Source organism: Ovis canadensis, chromosome 2 (genome assembly GCF_042477335.2).
Source record: "Ovis canadensis isolate MfBH-ARS-UI-01 breed Bighorn chromosome 2, ARS-UI_OviCan_v2, whole genome shotgun sequence".
Taxonomy (NCBI): domain Eukaryota; kingdom Metazoa; phylum Chordata; class Mammalia; order Artiodactyla; family Bovidae; genus Ovis; species Ovis canadensis.
The window spans coordinates 186,208,972-186,226,370 of NC_091246.1; the positions used below are offsets into that span (position 1 = coordinate 186,208,972).

At 37.2% G+C, this 17,399-nt stretch overlaps 1 protein-coding gene across 1 annotated transcript in view; it reads left to right on the plus strand.

The window, feature by feature from the left end:
* Positions 1-17,399, plus strand: part of DPP10 (dipeptidyl peptidase like 10) — a 769,909-nt gene that overhangs the window by 379,228 nt on the left and 373,282 nt on the right. The window contains exon 4 of the mRNA XM_069577778.1: positions 9,549-9,643. Coding sequence (XP_069433879.1) covers positions 9,549-9,643 — 95 coding nt within the window. The remainder of the gene's footprint in view (positions 1-9,548; positions 9,644-17,399) is intronic.

Here is a 17,399-nt window from a genome sequence, read left to right on the forward strand (position 1 = left end):
TTGAAATAGGGGGAAGTGACTTAAATCAACACTTAACAGCAAAGACACCTGGGGATTTAGAGCCATGAAGCAGAGTGTGAGGCACAGTAGATGGAAAATTACTAAGATGACAAATCAAGGGTAATGACTAAAGTGACTTAGCAGGATTCTTGCTAAAAGCAGTATAAGGTTAAGGTCTAGGAAGAAGAGGGGTCATAGAAGCCTAGCTAAATTTTGGTCAGAAAGAAATCTTTGTCAATAGTGCTAAATGATTTTCTAAATCCGATTATACACATGGACATCACCAGGTGGTCAACACCACAATCAAATTGATTATATTCTTTGCAGCCAAAGATAGAGAAGCTCTATACAGTCAGCAAAAACAAGACTGGGAGCTGAATATGGCTCAGATCATGAACTACAAATTGCCAGACTCAGACTTAAATTGAAGAAAGTGGGGGAAACCACTAGGCCATTCAGGTATGACCTAGATCAAATCCCTTATGGCTACACAGTGGAAGTGAGAAATAAATTTAAGGACCTAGATCTGATAGACAGAGGGCCTGATGCACTATGGACAGAAGTTCATGGCGTTGTACAGGAGACAGGGCTCAAGACCATCCCCAAGGAAAAGAAATGCAAAAAAGTAAAATGGCTGTCTGAGGAGGCCTTACAAATAGCTGTGAAAAGAAGAGATGCAAAAAGCAAAGGAGAAAAGGAAAGATATGCCCATTTGAATGCATAGTTCCAAAGAATAGCAAGAAGAGATAAGAAAGCCTTCCTCAGCAATCAATGCAAAGAAATAGAGGAATACAATAGAATGGGAAAGACTAGAGCTGTGTTCAAGAAAATTAGAGATACCAAGGGAACATTTCATGCAAAAATGGGCTCAATAAAGGACAGAAATGGTATGAACCTAACAGAAGCAGAAGATATTAAGAAAAGGTGGCAAGAATACATAGGAGAGTTGTACAAAAAAGATCTTCACAACACAGATAATCATGATGGTGTGATCGCTCACACTCACCTAGAGCCAGACATCATGGAATGTGAAGTCAAGTTCATCACTATGACAAAGTTAGTGGAGGTGATGGAATTCCAGTTGCACTCTTTCAAATCCTGAAAGATGATGTTGTGAAAGTGCTGGACTCAATATGTCAGCAAATTTGGAAAATTCAGCAGTGGCCACAGGACTGGAAAATGTCAGTTTTCATTCCAATCCCAAAGAAAGGCAATGCCAAAGAATGACAAACTACTGCACAATGGCACTCATCTCACACACTAGTAAAGTAATACTCAAAATTCTCCAAGCCAGGCTTCAGCAATACGTGAACCATGAACTTCCAGATGGTCAAGCTCATTTTAGAAAAGGCAGAGGAACCAGAAATCAAATTTGCCAACATCCACTGGAGCATCGAAAATGCAAGAGAGTTCCAGAAAACATCTATTTCTGCTTTATTGACTATGTCAAAGCCTTTGACTGTGTGGATCACAATAAACTGTGAAAAATCCTGAAAGAGATGGTAATACCAGACCACCTGACCTGCCTCTTGAGAAACCTGTATGCTGGTCAGGAAGCAACAGTTAGAACTGGACATGGAACAACAGACTGTTTCCAAATAGGCAAAGGAGTATGACAGGGCTATAGACTGTCACCTGGCTTATTAACCTATATGCAGAGTACATCATGAGAAATGCTGGGCTGGATGAACCACAAGCTGGAATCAAGATTGCCGGGAGAAATATCAATAACCTCAGATATGCAGATGATACCACCCTTATGGCAGAAAGTGAAGAAGAACTAAAGAGCCTCTTGATGACAGTGAAAGAGGAGAGTGAAAAAATTGGCTTAAATCTCAACATTCAGAAAACTAAATCATGGCATCCCATCTCATCACTTCATGGCAAATAGATGGGGAAACAGTGAAAACAGTGGCTGACTTTATGTTTTGGGGCTCCAAAATCACTGCAGATGGTGATTGCAGCCATGAAATTAAAAGATGCTTACTCCTTGGAAGGAAAGTTATGACTAACCTAGACAGCATATTAAAAGGCAGAGACATTACTTTGCCAACAAAGATCTGTCTAGTCAAGGCTATGGTTTTTCCAGTGGTCATGTATAGGTGTGACAGTTGGACTATAAAGAAAGCTAAGTGCCAAAGAATTGATGTTTTTCTACCGTGGTGTTGGAGAAAACTCTTGAGAGTCCTTTGGACTGCAAGGAGATCCATCCTAAAGAGATCAATCCTGAGTGTTCATTAGAAGGACTGATGCTGAAGCTGAAACTCCTATACTCTGGCCAATTGATGCGAAGAGCTGACTCATTGGAAAAGATCCTGATGCTGGGAAAGATTGATGACAGGGAGGAAAAGGGGATGACAGAGGATGAGATGGTTGGATGGCATCCCTGAGTCAATGGACATTGGTTTGGGTGGACTCTGAAAGTTGGTGATGGACAGGGAGGCCTGGTGTGCTGTGGTTCATGGCGTCACAAAGTGTCAGACATGACTGAATGACTGAACTAAACTAAGTTGATAAATGGAAAAATAAATTAAATTGAGAATTATTAAAAAGAATATTGTAGTAAAGGGAAAATTTTACTAAGATCCTTCAATGGGATGGATGCCATATTTTTCTACTCTACAGAAATTATAAACCGATGAATACTAGTTCTCCCAAATCACCACCAAAATAACCTTATATACATAAAGAAGCAGAGATGAGTTTGTTGCTTACTTGGTAAAGAAGATCACTTTTTTGCCCACTTGAGGGTGAGTAGCATATTCTCCAAAGGGAATGGCAAAGGAGAGGTGTTTTTTATGAGGTTTTGGGGGGATGTGGTTTTACAGGTCTTTCAATAAGTAGCATTGATTATTACTGGTTGAAATTTTGTGTTGGAAATGTCGGGGACTAGTGAATTTTAGAAGGTTAGGGCTTGGGAGAAGATCTTGAATATTAAACAGTCATTTGGTTGAGTTATGTATTGTTCTGAGAAAGAAATGTTTACTTTAGTGAGCATTAGTTGAGTACTCTATTTTTCAAATAAATGGGTTTTCAGAAAGTTCCTAAAAAAATAAAATGATGAGGGTATTTGCAATCCCATCTTCCTGGCAAAAATGTTCTGAAATATTAAAGGCATATTAATGCAGACACTTGAAGAGTAAATTCATGTTAATGTACACTGTGGAATATGTGTGTATGCATAGTTTCACTTCTGAAAGGAACAAGAGATAGAGTGTTTCTGGAATTTGTAAAGTAACTGAAAACCCAAAATAAACACATTGAAATTGAATAAAAATAGACAATAGAAATATTTGAAAGAAATTATATGATTAAATATTAAATGATTCATATAGGAGCGCAGAAAAGAGACATACAGAGTAAAGACGTTAGAAGTGCTGAGAATCTAACAATGCCTTGGGAAAGATGAAAATTCTGGACAGGACTTGGTCTTTGGATACTGGATATCATAAGCAAAATAGAGTGGGAGTGAAGAAAGACTTGTTGATAACTCTCAACAATAGATGATCAGGGCTTTTTTCAAAAATAGAGATCAGGAGATAATAAATAGGGAAATATATGCTGAAGCCACTCAAGTGAGTAACCTGAGTGCAGTGATTGTTTTCCAGCCATATGAGAGAATTCCAAGTGTTCTTTAGGATGTTATACTATGTTATGGGGATAAACTACAGGCATAAAGAACACTGAAAAAATGAAAACAATCCTCCAAATGAGAGGTCATAAGGCACAATATTAATATAGGAGTTGAAGAGAAAGAGAAGATGTAATGAACTTACATGTGTATATATATATATATGCATACACACACACACATATATATATATATGTCTGCTATGTTTTATGTATCTGCAAGACATATATGTTATCCAGCATAGAACTGGAAATATAAAGCCAACATACAGGAGAGGTCGGGCCTCAAAAATTTAGAAAATCAATTTTGGAAGTTTTGAGGTTTCCCAAGTAGCTCAATGGTCAAGAATCTGCCTGCCAATTCAGGGGCTGTAGGAGACATGATCCCTGGGTCCAGAAAATCCCCTGGAGGAGGAAACGGCAACTCACTCCAGTATTCTTGCCTGGGAAATCTCACGGACAGAGGAGCCTGGCCTGCTATGGGATTACATAGAATGGGATATAACTTAGTGACTGAACACACACAAGTAGAAATGACCACTCAGAGAATAGCAATTGGGAAAAAAAGGGCTCAGAGTTGAGCTTTGCAGGGTGTCTTTGTTTAGACAACAACTGTTTGAGTAGAATGTGTAGACATTTTTAAAGAAAGGATTCCAGGCCAAGATAATGGTTCAAAGGCAAAAGAAGATTTCAGAATCCTCTGTCACACAATGCAAAGTTGAGTAAGGTGGGGATAAGCATGGGGGAAAAGCACGTTGGATTTGGTTATCCCAGGTCAGTTTTGATGTTGGCAGCTTGTTATTTGAGGGGACTGAGATTTGAAACTGTGCTTCAGAGAGATATGGAGAATTACATGTATGGTGGACACACAGGATAAGTCTGAAACCCCTTGTACAAAAGATTTATTGAGGCTTATTTTGAAAGAACAAAGGCCTCGAAAAGAGCAAAGAGCTGAATGCTAGTGATTATTATTATTAATTTCTAATATAGAGAAGAAATATATACACCATGAAAAATACAAGTAACTGGCAAGAAGTAGATATTAAAAGTATGGAGCATATTCAATTTGGTTAAAAAACAGTTTGTTCTTTTTTTGCTTTTCAAATAAGAAAGAGCATCTCTTTCTAGAAGTCTGGGGAAAGAAAAGAATGTATATAATGATATTTTGAGGTAGACAAAAAGGACAATAAGCCATTTCTGATGGCCTCAATGTTTGCAGGTGAATATAGGAAGCCGGGGGTCCTTAAAAAGTGAGGAAAATTTCTACAGATATGAGCAGTGTTTTAGGAGAGATGGTTTAGGGCCTATTGTGTTTCAATTATGATTCATTCAATAGTCTAGGTTTACTATTGATAGCTTTAAATAATGATTAAATCTTATTTTGATATTTAACATATTCTTCCTGAATTATTTGAACATTTTCAGTGATTATTATTTCATTATTTTGTTTTACTGTTCTTTTTTTCTATTTTTTCAATTTGATTGAGTGTGAATTTTTTAAAAAAAGATACCATAGAATTTTTCTTTGAGATATGTTAAAAAATAGATTTTTAGGACAAAAATCATATTTGGATTAAAATGTTTAAGCAATCAATTTGTCAAGATTTTTTCCACTTTTTGAAAATTCTCTCCACAGATGGATGATGGATGATAGATTTATTTTTGAAACATTAAAAGCAAATTATCATGTTAAAATTAAATGCATAATTAAATTATCAATAATAACATTAAAAAAATAAGGTGACTTTATATAGATATTTAAGGAAAGTGAATTTTGTTAGCTGTCAACACCCAGAATAACCTGTTATGCAAAGCTGAGTTTATTACCTGTTTTAGTCAGGGAGGGCAACATTTTGACTGTCTTAGTATGTCCAGAAGGAGGGATTGGCAGGGTGGGATGGGACGGGGGTTATGTATAGGGCTGGAAATCTAGAAGTGAATTGTTAAGACAGCTCTTCCAGTGTGAGGGTCTGATTGAAGAGGTGTGCATTTCATGATGTAACGGCCTAGGTAGGTTGACACCGAGAGACAAATATCCTGAAGTGAATCTTAGGGAAACAGTTACTAATAAGAATTATGGTTATTGTTCAGTCACTAAATCGTGTCCGACTCTGTGCCTCCATGGACTGCAACCGACCAGACTCCTTTAGCTCTCACTGTCTCCCAGAGTTTGCCCAAGTTCATGTCCATTAAATCTGTGATGCCATCCAACCATCTCATCCTCTGTTGCTCTCTTCTCTTTCTGCCTTCAGTCTTTCTCGGTATCAGGGACTGAATTAACAGTTGATAATTTTCTCAGATTTGGGAGCTTATGGCACAGATAAATTACTTTTAAGAAAGTCTCTGAAACAAAATTAACTTTTGTACTAATTTACAGCCTGATCTTCACAGGCAAAAACTTGAAGCTCTAAAAGGAAAATCTTATGGATGTAGATCCTGACAGTTTGGGTGAATGCACAGACCTCAGTTCTCAATTTCAATAGCAATTTGATAATTGAACTATAATATGAACTGCATTACTACCTGCTTTGTGTGGACTAGGTATAAAATAAAAGCTTGCCTTTACCTGAAAGAACTTAAGTTTAGGATATAGTACTGTTTTTTCCTTTTACTACAAATTCTAGAAAAAGGAATTGGACAAAATGACAAGAATTTGGGGGTGGGCAGACACTAAAAACACATTCATATAGCTCAGGATGAAGAAGCTAGACAGTGATTCTATCTTGTCATATCTTTTCATGTAAAAAAAAAAGCATGACTGAATTGAATGTGCGTTCAGGATAATTGACTCTTAACTTTCAATGAGCTAAAAAGGAAGAAAGATTATTTAATCAAAGTACTGTATAGACATGTCTAATACAGTGTTTTAATAATTTTTCAAGTATGCTCACCTTGATGTTCTTGTGTTAAAGCACTTTACTCATTGATCTGATTCACTCATATTTCATTACTTAATATTAAAGAAAATATGAGGTGACAGTTGTAAAATATATTCTAGAAAGTAATTTGTTGATGCAATATTAAGAGTTTCAAAACTGGGAGTTTCCACTAGTGATTATAAATCAAATAGTAAAGTAGCATAAATATGACACCCAGAAGATCAGATTTTAAAGACCAGAAAAAAAAATTAAAGAGAATTAATAAAGGCAGATGTTAGATGCTTTTAAGATAATTCATGCAGAAATCTGTATCAAATGTTAACCTAGAGAGTTATAGTTGAATTTTTAAAAAGAAAGTTTTCTCCCACTAATGCAACACTGAAAGTCCAACAGTAAAATTTGTAGGAGTGCAGATTCAAAGGCATTTATAAACACAAATCTCTACAGATGTTTTTCAGGTCTAAATAATTATCCAGTGAAATTTACTTTAAAAATATTAAGTGTAGTCTTTATCTTCTCAAACAAGTTCCATTTACTTCTATTCTGATTCTAAGGGACATATTTTAAAAATGAATGTTTCTTCCCCCACCCCAATATAATCCATCACCTGCTAAGGGTTTCCTCTTACTATGAGAGACAATAATGACATGTATTACTTTGTCTCTTCCATTGAAGAAGAATCACTGTTCATGCTCTCTGGACTTTTATTTCTCTGTTAAGTTCACAGACCTCATACCTATTTAGAGTTCTGCACTGTGCTGGTTTCCTACATTTTTCTGTTTCCTACATTTATCTACATGGTACAGTAGAAGGGGGAGTCCTCTTTCTTTTAATTTATTGTGAAACTATTTTAAGGATGTTTGTTAAGGGAGTCTATTTATGCTAACCTATGATGGTAATCATGAGAAGAGTTGACTCATTGGAAAAGACTCTGATGCTGGGAGGGGTTGGGGGCAGGAGAAAAAGGGGATGACAGAGGATGAGATGGCTGGATGGTATCACAGACTCGATGGATGTGAGTTTGAGTGAACTCTGGGAGTTGGTCGTGGACAGAGAGGCCTGGCGTGCTGCAATTCATGGGGTCACAAAGAGTTGGACATGACTGAGCAACTGAACTGAACTGATTATGGTAATATTCATAATCCATAGGGAGAAGTGATTCAGAATTGAGAATATGAAGAAAAATAACAGAGGTGTTCATTGAGGTTGGACTATTGATTTAAGAAAGCATTAATTGAGAGCTATAAGATAGGAGACCAGAGTCGGCTGGCAAGACCGAATGAGTAACACAGGTGACCAGTGTTGCTATTGAGCCTGTGATCATAACTATGAGATAGAAAGGAAAAGGAAGAGAGGGAACAAATATAAATATAAATAAATATTTATGTATGTAAAACCTGGTATTTGTTTTACAGCACTAGAAAGGTCAGCAAGTAAAGTTCATAATGAAAAGAACCTAAATTTTTTGTAGGTGATGGAAGAAATTCAGAAGATGATAGAAGAGCTTATTTTAAAGATCTCATAGGTTTATCTTTCAGTACATCTAAGTACAATTCAGATAGTAACTTGGAAATCTTTGTCTCTTCTTCTTCTTTCTTAAAACACTTTGTCTTTTTCTGTGGCTCATGTCTTTCCATGTCTTTCCCTTTCTGTGTCTTTCCAACATGTCCCTGTCCCCATTTGATTGAAGTCAAGAAGAATCATTGACCTCTGTGTCATCCCTGACTCTAGTAGGAGAGTCATATTAGGCTCTTGATCTTCTGAATGAAATGCTGAAGAAAAACAAACTTTATTTTTGCTAGTATTAACTGCTTCTCATCATAACTTCTAGGTGTTATTATTTATAATATTGCAATAACTAGAGGACAGTCAGAAAACCTTGCTCTGTCAAAATGTCAGGCATTTGCACATAATCTTGACAATCCGACATGTAGTATTTATTTACCGCCAGTATGTGGATGATGACTATTGGGTTATATAAGTTGTATGTAACTTATATAACTTCACTTACTGTGAATAATAGGTCCAATCCCTCTCAATATTGCCATTTTTTTTCAAGAATGTACATAGGGTTAGGAAAGTGTAATACCATGGAGAAGTTTAGAACTGAAAAGGAGGTTATGCTTATGCAAAAAAAAAAAAAAAAAAAACAAAAAACAGACACTCAAGACTACTTTTGTTTGGGTATCTTTCCTTTTATCTAATTACATATATGTGTAATATATATTATTTATATATATTTTATGTGGATATAGATATCTTTCTTTTCTTCTGAGTACTCTTTCTGGCAATTTTTCTCAAGTTGATATTTTCAGGTGTAGAGATCTTAAAATGATTAAATTTCCTGGTTAATGTGGCTGAATTAAACTTAAAAATACATAAAATTAGCAGTTCTGCAAACTAAATGCAGTTATTTAAATTGAGGACATCATTCTCTTAAAGTTGACAAAGTGGATACAATGGTTGGCATTGTACCAGTCTCAGAGATTTTGACCTTTGATCAGACAACCCAGGCAAAATATCAGAGGCATAATTCGAAACCCAAGGGAAAAAGAGGTTGAGTAGAAATTGAGTGGTGGCAGTACTGGATACATGAAAAAAATTGCTTGAATGTAGTTCACGATGATAGTCTCAGAAATGTGTCTAGTTATGTTTCAGGGGCAGCCTCGTTAAAGTTTAACTACATCACTAATTGGTAACAGCTTCAAAAATGGGAGGTGCTTCTCTTTGTCTCTTCTTTCTAAGCTCTGAATGGGCAGCAGGTTGCCCATATTTTAATTATTTTTCATTTGTTGAACCAAGAATCTCAGTGACTCTCTCACTAACCCTGTTTTCTTTGCACAATAGGCCATAGGCTAGACAGGCTTCCTGAACACTGAAGAGGATTAATATGAGCCAAGTGTAGAGATATGCTCAGGTTATTAAAGGCTAACAGTCATTGTTCCAATGAGCCTGTTTATTATGCACATTATCTCTTCTATAGCCATTATATTACCTAGTCAATATGTTTGTCAATTGTTCATATCTTTGTTGTTTCAGATACAGATGTGGTGTATAAAAGCGAGAATGGACATGTCATTAAACTGAATATAGAAACAAATACTACCACATTATTATTGGAAAACACTACTTTTGTAAGTAATGAATAATTAATTACTTTAATCATTCGGTGTTGTTTAGAATGCTCTCAAAGTATACATAACGGTCTTTTGTTTTAGCTTCAGTATTTGCAAAACTTTTCAGGTGACAAGTTAGGGCTAGTATATTATGTAGAATCAGGAGATCTATTGATAGGAAATACCCATGTGACCATCTGCTTTGTTTCCTCCCCATTGATCCTTTCTAGTAAATGAATAAATATTTCTAAGAATATTATTTTTTGAATGAATATTTATTCCAGTATTTTCTATGTCAGTTTAAACATAAAAAGTCCAGTTTTTAAAAAAAGTTAGTATAACCAAGATCATCATAACTTTTTCTCTCCCTTTACTTCTCATTCTTCCTGACTTGCTTTTAATTGTGATTTTCCAAATCAAGTAGAAGACAGGCTTTGTAAAACTGGCCTTTTGCTGAGGTTGATGTGTTTTACCTTTAAAATTTTGCATTCTGTCAATATCATTTCTCTGCTCCTAAATCATTGTTTGGCCTAGCAATGATCAAATAACTGAATGTATTTTGTTCTTATAAATGTATATGAACTTTGGGGTAAATTAAGACCTCTTATGTTTAGATTTGCATGGAAACCCACCCCAGTATTCTTACCTGAAGAATCCCCATGGACAGAGGAGCCTGGTGGGCTATAGTCCATGGGGTTGCGAAGAGTTGGACATAACATGACTGAGTGACTAAGCACAGTCTTAAGGTTAGATTTAGCTGTGATTATCTAATGAGTAAGTGATAGTTAATTAACTGTTTCAAATGTTCGAAATCTAGCTATCAAACATCACTGAAAAATAGTATACAGTTATTTGCTGTTTTAGATAAACAAAGGTTCAATGTATTTCCTATTAGATGTGTTAATATGGTATAGACATAGTACAAGGCCTCAGAACACCTTCTGTACAAGTTAAAGGAATAAGCAAATTATCACATACTTTTTGTATTTATTCCTACTGGTACATTTGCAATAAATATCTGTTCTTCACGTTTATAACAGAGTGGCCAGGTGGAAGAGATGAACTAAAATTTTTGTTGTTTGGTATTTTTATTTAATAAGAGAAAAGTGGTTGTTGAAATCATGAAGTGACTGCATATGTATATATCTGTTGACTAAATTAAACCAAACAGCTCATGTACTTTAGCAATTAGGTTATTAACTAAATAACAACAGCATTTCTATTTTTAAATGAATTAGTTATTTCACAGACATTAGAAGAATAGGTACTCTGAATGCAATGTGTAATAGCATTAATACTTGTGGAATGCCAAGGAAATATGAAGTATATCTCTCACTTTCTAAAATACGGATTTCCTTGAGGGAGATAATGCTAACGTTCCTGTAAAAGCTTAATAAACAGCATAGAACAGTATCTACTATTTATTTTTCTATTTTAGTTAAGTAATAGATTTATTTATTATTTTTGGCTGCGCTGGGTCTTTGTTGCTGCTCACAGGCTTTCTCTAGTTGCAGCGAGCAGGGGCTACTCTCTGTTGTAGGTGTATGAGCTTCTTATTGTGGTGGCTTCTCTTTTACCAGAGCGTGGGCTCCAGGGCAAAGGGCTTTAGTAGTTGCAGCAGTCAGGCTCTAGCGCCTGGCCTTAGTTACTGTGGTTGATACTTGAACTTAGTTTCTCTGTGGCCTGTGGGATCTTCCCAAATGTGCGTTCAAATCCATGTCCCCTGCATTGGCAGGTGAATTCTTAACCACTGGGCCACCAGGGAAGTCTCTATTATTTCTTATTTGGGTGTTCCTCCGGGATATTAGAGAAGAGGCTAGAGAAGAATCATTGAGAGATGTTTTAATCAATGGGAAAGAAGGCATCAATAGGAGATAGGCCAGGCAGTAGAAAGCAGAATGATGGCAGCTAATGATTTGCTGATTAAAGTCAATGCAACTTAATTTCAATAAGACTAGTTTGGAGAAGAAACTTAAATGCATTTTGTATTTTGTGTCCTTTATTATAAAGTAATATTTTTGATGAGGATGGGTATAGGCCTTTAGTGGTCAAGCATTTAAGTTAAGAATAGACTTAATACCCAAATACCTGGTGTGTGACTGTCCCATATTGATCATCCTCTTACACAGGTTAATGAGGTCTTCTAGTTAGGCAGGTAGGTAGTTTAGTCACTCAAACATGTCCAGCTCTTACAACCGCATGGACTGTAGCCCAGTAGGCTCCTCTGTCCATGGGATTTCCCAGGCAAGAATACTGACCTGGGTTGCCATTTCCTTCTCCAAACGAGGTCTAATACTGGTTGCTAATTATCTTTTTTTTTTTCCCCCAGCATTTATTGCTTGCTTTATCAGTCTCTTTGGTGCATCAAAAACGAAACAAAACAAACAAACATTTTTGGTTATTGTTCCCTTCTGCTGTTGGTACTTCATATCAATCCCATCTCATTGTGGTTTTCTCCATGTGCTGATTAATAACATTTTATCTTTATGCTTGTATGTTTAATCTTTTAAAAATCCTTTTGAGGTCTTTTTCTACTCTTTTTCTACTCTCATACTCTTTATGTTAGTTATGACTCTTAATTGCCACTAAGTAATATTTAACAAATATTCAAATTTACTGATCTTCTAAAATTCATAGGATCCCTAAAGACATTTATCTCACAGTACAGATACTTAAGCAATTTATAAGTCCTGGAGGTGTCAGAATTCAACAGAGGAGGGTGAGGGTAAAGATTGGAATGTGGCTTATATTTGCAACTAGTTAACTTAGATCTACAAACAAAAAATACAAATTACCATGATTCCAGATAAATTCAAAGGTACTCATTTAATCATTTCCTTCTCCTAACTCCAAGATAGCATTATTAAACACAGTTGTGTTTTAAAGTGCATACTAGGCTAAGTTCTAGCTATATTTTCTCTCTCAGGCTATTCTCTTGAGAAAAAATCTATCGGAGCATAAATTTTTATTCATACTGCAGTTTCATTTTTTTCATTGAGCCATTAGTGATACTTTAATTACAATTAATTGGATTAGATGTCTATAAAAATCTTTGTAATAAAAGTGTACCAGAGCAATTGAAAAAAAAATTACTTAAAATGTGAAAGCAGAATAGCCTTTTGTTTAATAAGATATATTTTTCAAAAATGTGACTGTCAATTTATTTTAAAAATTAAGATAACACCATATTGTCAGTTCCCTTATATATTTTTTAAATATGAATATGATTAGCTGTGTAATCATATAGAGCAGACACTATGATTAACAATAATATTGACCATGACTGTCAAAATAAAACAAAAGCAAATAATTTTCCTGAAATAGTTGTCTTAAGGCATTCTTTTGTTTTGAAGATAGGTGGATTTGTAATGAAAGAAGAAATTAAAGGGTATATAGCTTTTTGAAAAGGAGTTATGTGAAAGAAGTGATTTAGCCCCCAAACTGCTCTTAATCATTTCTAAGTGTTTGGAAATGTTATCTCATAAACCCAGAACTATTTCAAACAAAGCTAATTCACAGTGTCATAATTATGAAAATGTTTCATGAGTATTAGCTGGATTCTTTCTATTGTCAATAATTTGAATATTGCCAGTGGTCTTGGCAGAAAACACCAGTATTCATAAATAGTTCTATCAGATCTTTGTTTGACATTAGAAAGGAATTGGAAGCATGATTCCAAGCCATATGCTTAAGCATTATTAAGATTTCTTTTTTAAAGGGAGAGCTTAAGTACTAATATTGGAAGAGACATGGAATATCTGTAAGATATCTGTAAGCTTTTAAAAATATGCTATTAAAATAGTCTAAAGCAGCGAGGGGAAATTCATATATTTAAATGATTCCAAGGAATGTTACCTGCATATGTTTTGGTCCAACCTCAGCCTGGAGCAGCTTGAAGCAGGATTTGGTTTCCTGGCCAGAGATTGAAGTCTGACTGTGGCAGTGAGAGTCCTGAATCCTAGCCACTAGATCACCAGGGACAATTGACAAGGCCTGGCCCACTGCTGTGTAGAATTGAATTTTCACATAGAGATGGAAAGCAGTGAAACAAGTAAAGTATGTATTCGAGGAAAAGAGTATATGTGGATAGACCTAGGGGGAGGCTCAGAGATAGTCACACCCTTGTGGTAGTTTAAATCACTTTAGTTCAGTTCAGTTCAGTCGCTCAGTCATGTCTGCTCTTTGTGACCCCATGGGAAGCAGCAAGCCAGGCTTCCCTGTCCATCATCAATTCCTGGAGCTTATTCAAACTCATGTCCCTTGAGTCGGTGATGCTATCCAACCATCTCATCCTCTGTTGTCTCCTTTTCCTCCTGCCTTCAATATTTCCCAATATCAGCAACTTTTCAAATGAGTCAGTTCTTTGCATCAGTACTAGAGTTTCAGCTTCAGCATCAGTCCTTCCAATGAATATTCAGGACTGAATTCCTTTAGGATGGACTGGTTGGATCTCCTTGCAGTCCAAGGGACTCTCAAGAGTCTTCAACACCACAGTTCAAAAGCATCAATTCTTTGGTACTCAGCTTTCTTTATAGTCCAACTCTCACATCCATACATGACTACTGGAAAAATCATAGCTTTGACTAGATGGATCTTTGTTGGCAAAATAATGTCTGTCTCTGCTTTTTAATATGCTATCTTGGTTGGTCATAGCTTTTCTTCTAAGGAGCAAGCATCTTTTAATTTCAAGGGTGCAGTTACTACCTGCAGTGATTTTGGAATCCCCAAAAATAAAATCTGTCTCTGACAGACTTCCATTGTTTCCTCATCTATTTGCCATGAATTGATTGGACCGGATGTCATGATCTTAGTTTTCTGAATGTTGAGCCTTAAGCCAAACTTTTCACTCTCCTCTTTCACTTTCATCAAGAGGCTCTTTAGTTCTTCTTCACTTTCTGCCATAAGGGTGGTGTCATCTGCATATCTGAGATCATTGATATTTCTCCCAGTAATCTTGATTCCAGCTTGTGCTTCATCCAGCCCAGCATTTTTCATGATGCACTCTGCTTATAAATTAAATAAGCAGGGTGACAGTACAGAGCCTTGATGTACTCCTTTCCTGATTTGGAACCAGTTTTTCCGTGTCCAGTTTTAACTGTTGCTTCTTGACCTGCATACAGATTTCTTAGGAGGCAGATCAGGTGGCCTGGTATTCCCATCTCTTTCAGAATTTTCCACAGTTTGTTGTGATCCAAACAGTCAAAGCTTTGGTGGTCAATAAAGCAGAAGTAGATATTTTTCTGGAACTCTCTTGCTTTTTTGATTAATCACTTACACGGCTCATTTCTTCCAGGTTACCTTTGACCAGTTATAGTCATCTTGCTTTGCCTAGTTCTGATTCTGTATTTGGTTGATCTGAGGGTCCTCCCATATGTGTGTGCATTTCTCCGCCAAGATGGATACTAGTGAAAAGTCAGTCACTTACAATGGGGTGGCACCTCCTCCATTATGGTTCTTCAAGGAGCTGTTCTATACATGTTCTATGTAGTCAGGAATGTCTCTGACTTTGGGAATGATGAATATGTCATCCTTTATCTCTTATCTGGGCTGGGCTTAGCCTCTCCTCCCTCCTGCTATTTTGGAGTATCTATCCATAGGGGAGAAACTCCAGCTGCTCAGCCTGGGGCCCATCTATCTCCTGCCTCACAACTGTTTATTTATAGGTCATTATGAAATAGATTTGACTAGAACCAAGAGAAATTTTTGGACTTATCATGCATAGAGATAGCATCAGTTGATTTGCATACCACTGTAGTATTTTTGTTTAATATTCACTTATTCTGCCATTGAGCATTTGGGGTAGCAGATAGATACAAATCTTTTTACCACCAAGAAATTAAGGAACTTATTTTCTATCCATGATAGAGTAAAGAGCTACCTGATGAAAAAACAAACAAACAAACAATGTTACAAGCAAATAATTGTTGGATAAAAATAACCAAAATGTCACCTCTTAAGATTTGAAATAAAGTTTTCAGAAACTTCTGACCAGCCAGATGGTTTCACATACTGGCTATAATCATGGAAAACTTATTTGTTAAAAGTCTAGCCTCAGGTAAGGCATACAAAGATGGCAGAGTAGGAAAACCCTGAGTTCACCTTCTCTCATGGGCATATCAAAGTTACAACTATTTATTGAACAAGCACTAATGAGAGAGACCAGAATCTACTAGAAAAGATCTACAAGTAAGGATATAAAGAAGGAACCACAACAAGACAGGTAGGAGGGGCAGAGTTACAGTGTATATTCCAGACCCAGTCCTCCAGGAGAATGATCCAAAATGGGAGAATAATTACAAATGCAGAGATTCTTCCCAAAGAGAAAGGAATCTGAGTCCCACACTGGGCTCCCCAGCCTGGCAGTACTAAAGCAAAAAGTGGAGTCACCAAAATGTATGGCTTTATTTATACATTTATGCAAAACATATGTGTGAAATTCAGAGGAGCTTACTTTAGGAGATCCAGAGGACTGTGGAGCATAAGGACTTCACTCATAAAGTGCATACATAGACAAAATCTTACACATTGTGGGACCCAGGGCAGAAGAAGTAGTTTGAGGGGATCCTAGGTCAGACCCATCTGCTGATCTTTTGAGAGTCTCCTGGAGAAGCAAGAGGTAACTGGAGCTCACCCTGAGGATACAGGTACTGGCAACAGCCATTTGGGGGAGCTCCTTCTACCAGGTGGATACTGATGCTATCAAAGGACATCTTGGAAGCTTCCCTCTAGCTTATTAAAACAAGACCCTGGCTTGCCCCCACCTACCAGCCCATAGATACCAGTACTGGAACCCCTCAGGCCAAGCAACCAGCTGGGCATGGAGGCAGTCCCACATGTCAGCAGGCCAGCTGCCTTAAGACTCCTTGAGCCCATACCAGCCCTGGACATGACCCTGTCCACCATAGGGCCCATGAAGAATACTCATACATCAGTACACAGGTACTAGATCAAGGACCCCCAGGAGGGCCCTGCAGCCAGAGACCATGGGACACTGCTTTATCCATCAGTGGGCAGGAATGGTCCCTAGAACTTTCTGGGCCCTGGGCCCTCCCAGCAGCCAGCCAGTTCTAGCTTTGTGATCAGCCTCATTCACTAGCAGTTCAACACCAACACCCTAGGACCCAGCTCAGTCTGCCAGCAGATGGCACTAGCCCTTGGACCTGGCTTTACCCATGAAGCATGAGCGCTTTGTACTCCTCTGCCAGGTGCCCAACTCTCCAGTGATCAGTACCAGCTTTGGGATATCCTAGAACCTATAGCCAGTCATGTAAGTATCCAGCCTAACCCATCAGCAGACCAACGCTAAATCCAAGAAAGCCAAAGCCCAAAAGCCATCCAACTAGAACTCAGCACTGCCCCAGAGTATGCCAGCACTAGCCCTGGAGTTCCACAGCCAGCCACCTTGTGACTGGGCCCCACAGTGGCTGTCAGCCTTTTTGTACAAGACAGGGCCTGGTAACCAATCATACTAGAGGCTAGCACACTTACCATACTGCCTAAAGTAGGCCACCACGAGAGAAGGACCCACATAGCCCACATAGGGGCACCCCAAGAGCATAGAGCTCTAATGACCAGAGGGGAATGTGCTGCTGAGATGCAGGATGTCTACCTCCTACAATAGACCACTTCAAGGCCACTTTTCCAACTTTCCAAGGTCAGGAAACCTAATCAACATACTAGGGAGAGAAACAGCAAATTAGGCAAACTGAGCAAAGTAACAGAGGAACACATTCTAAACAAAAGTACAAGATAGAATCCCAGAATAACTGAGTGA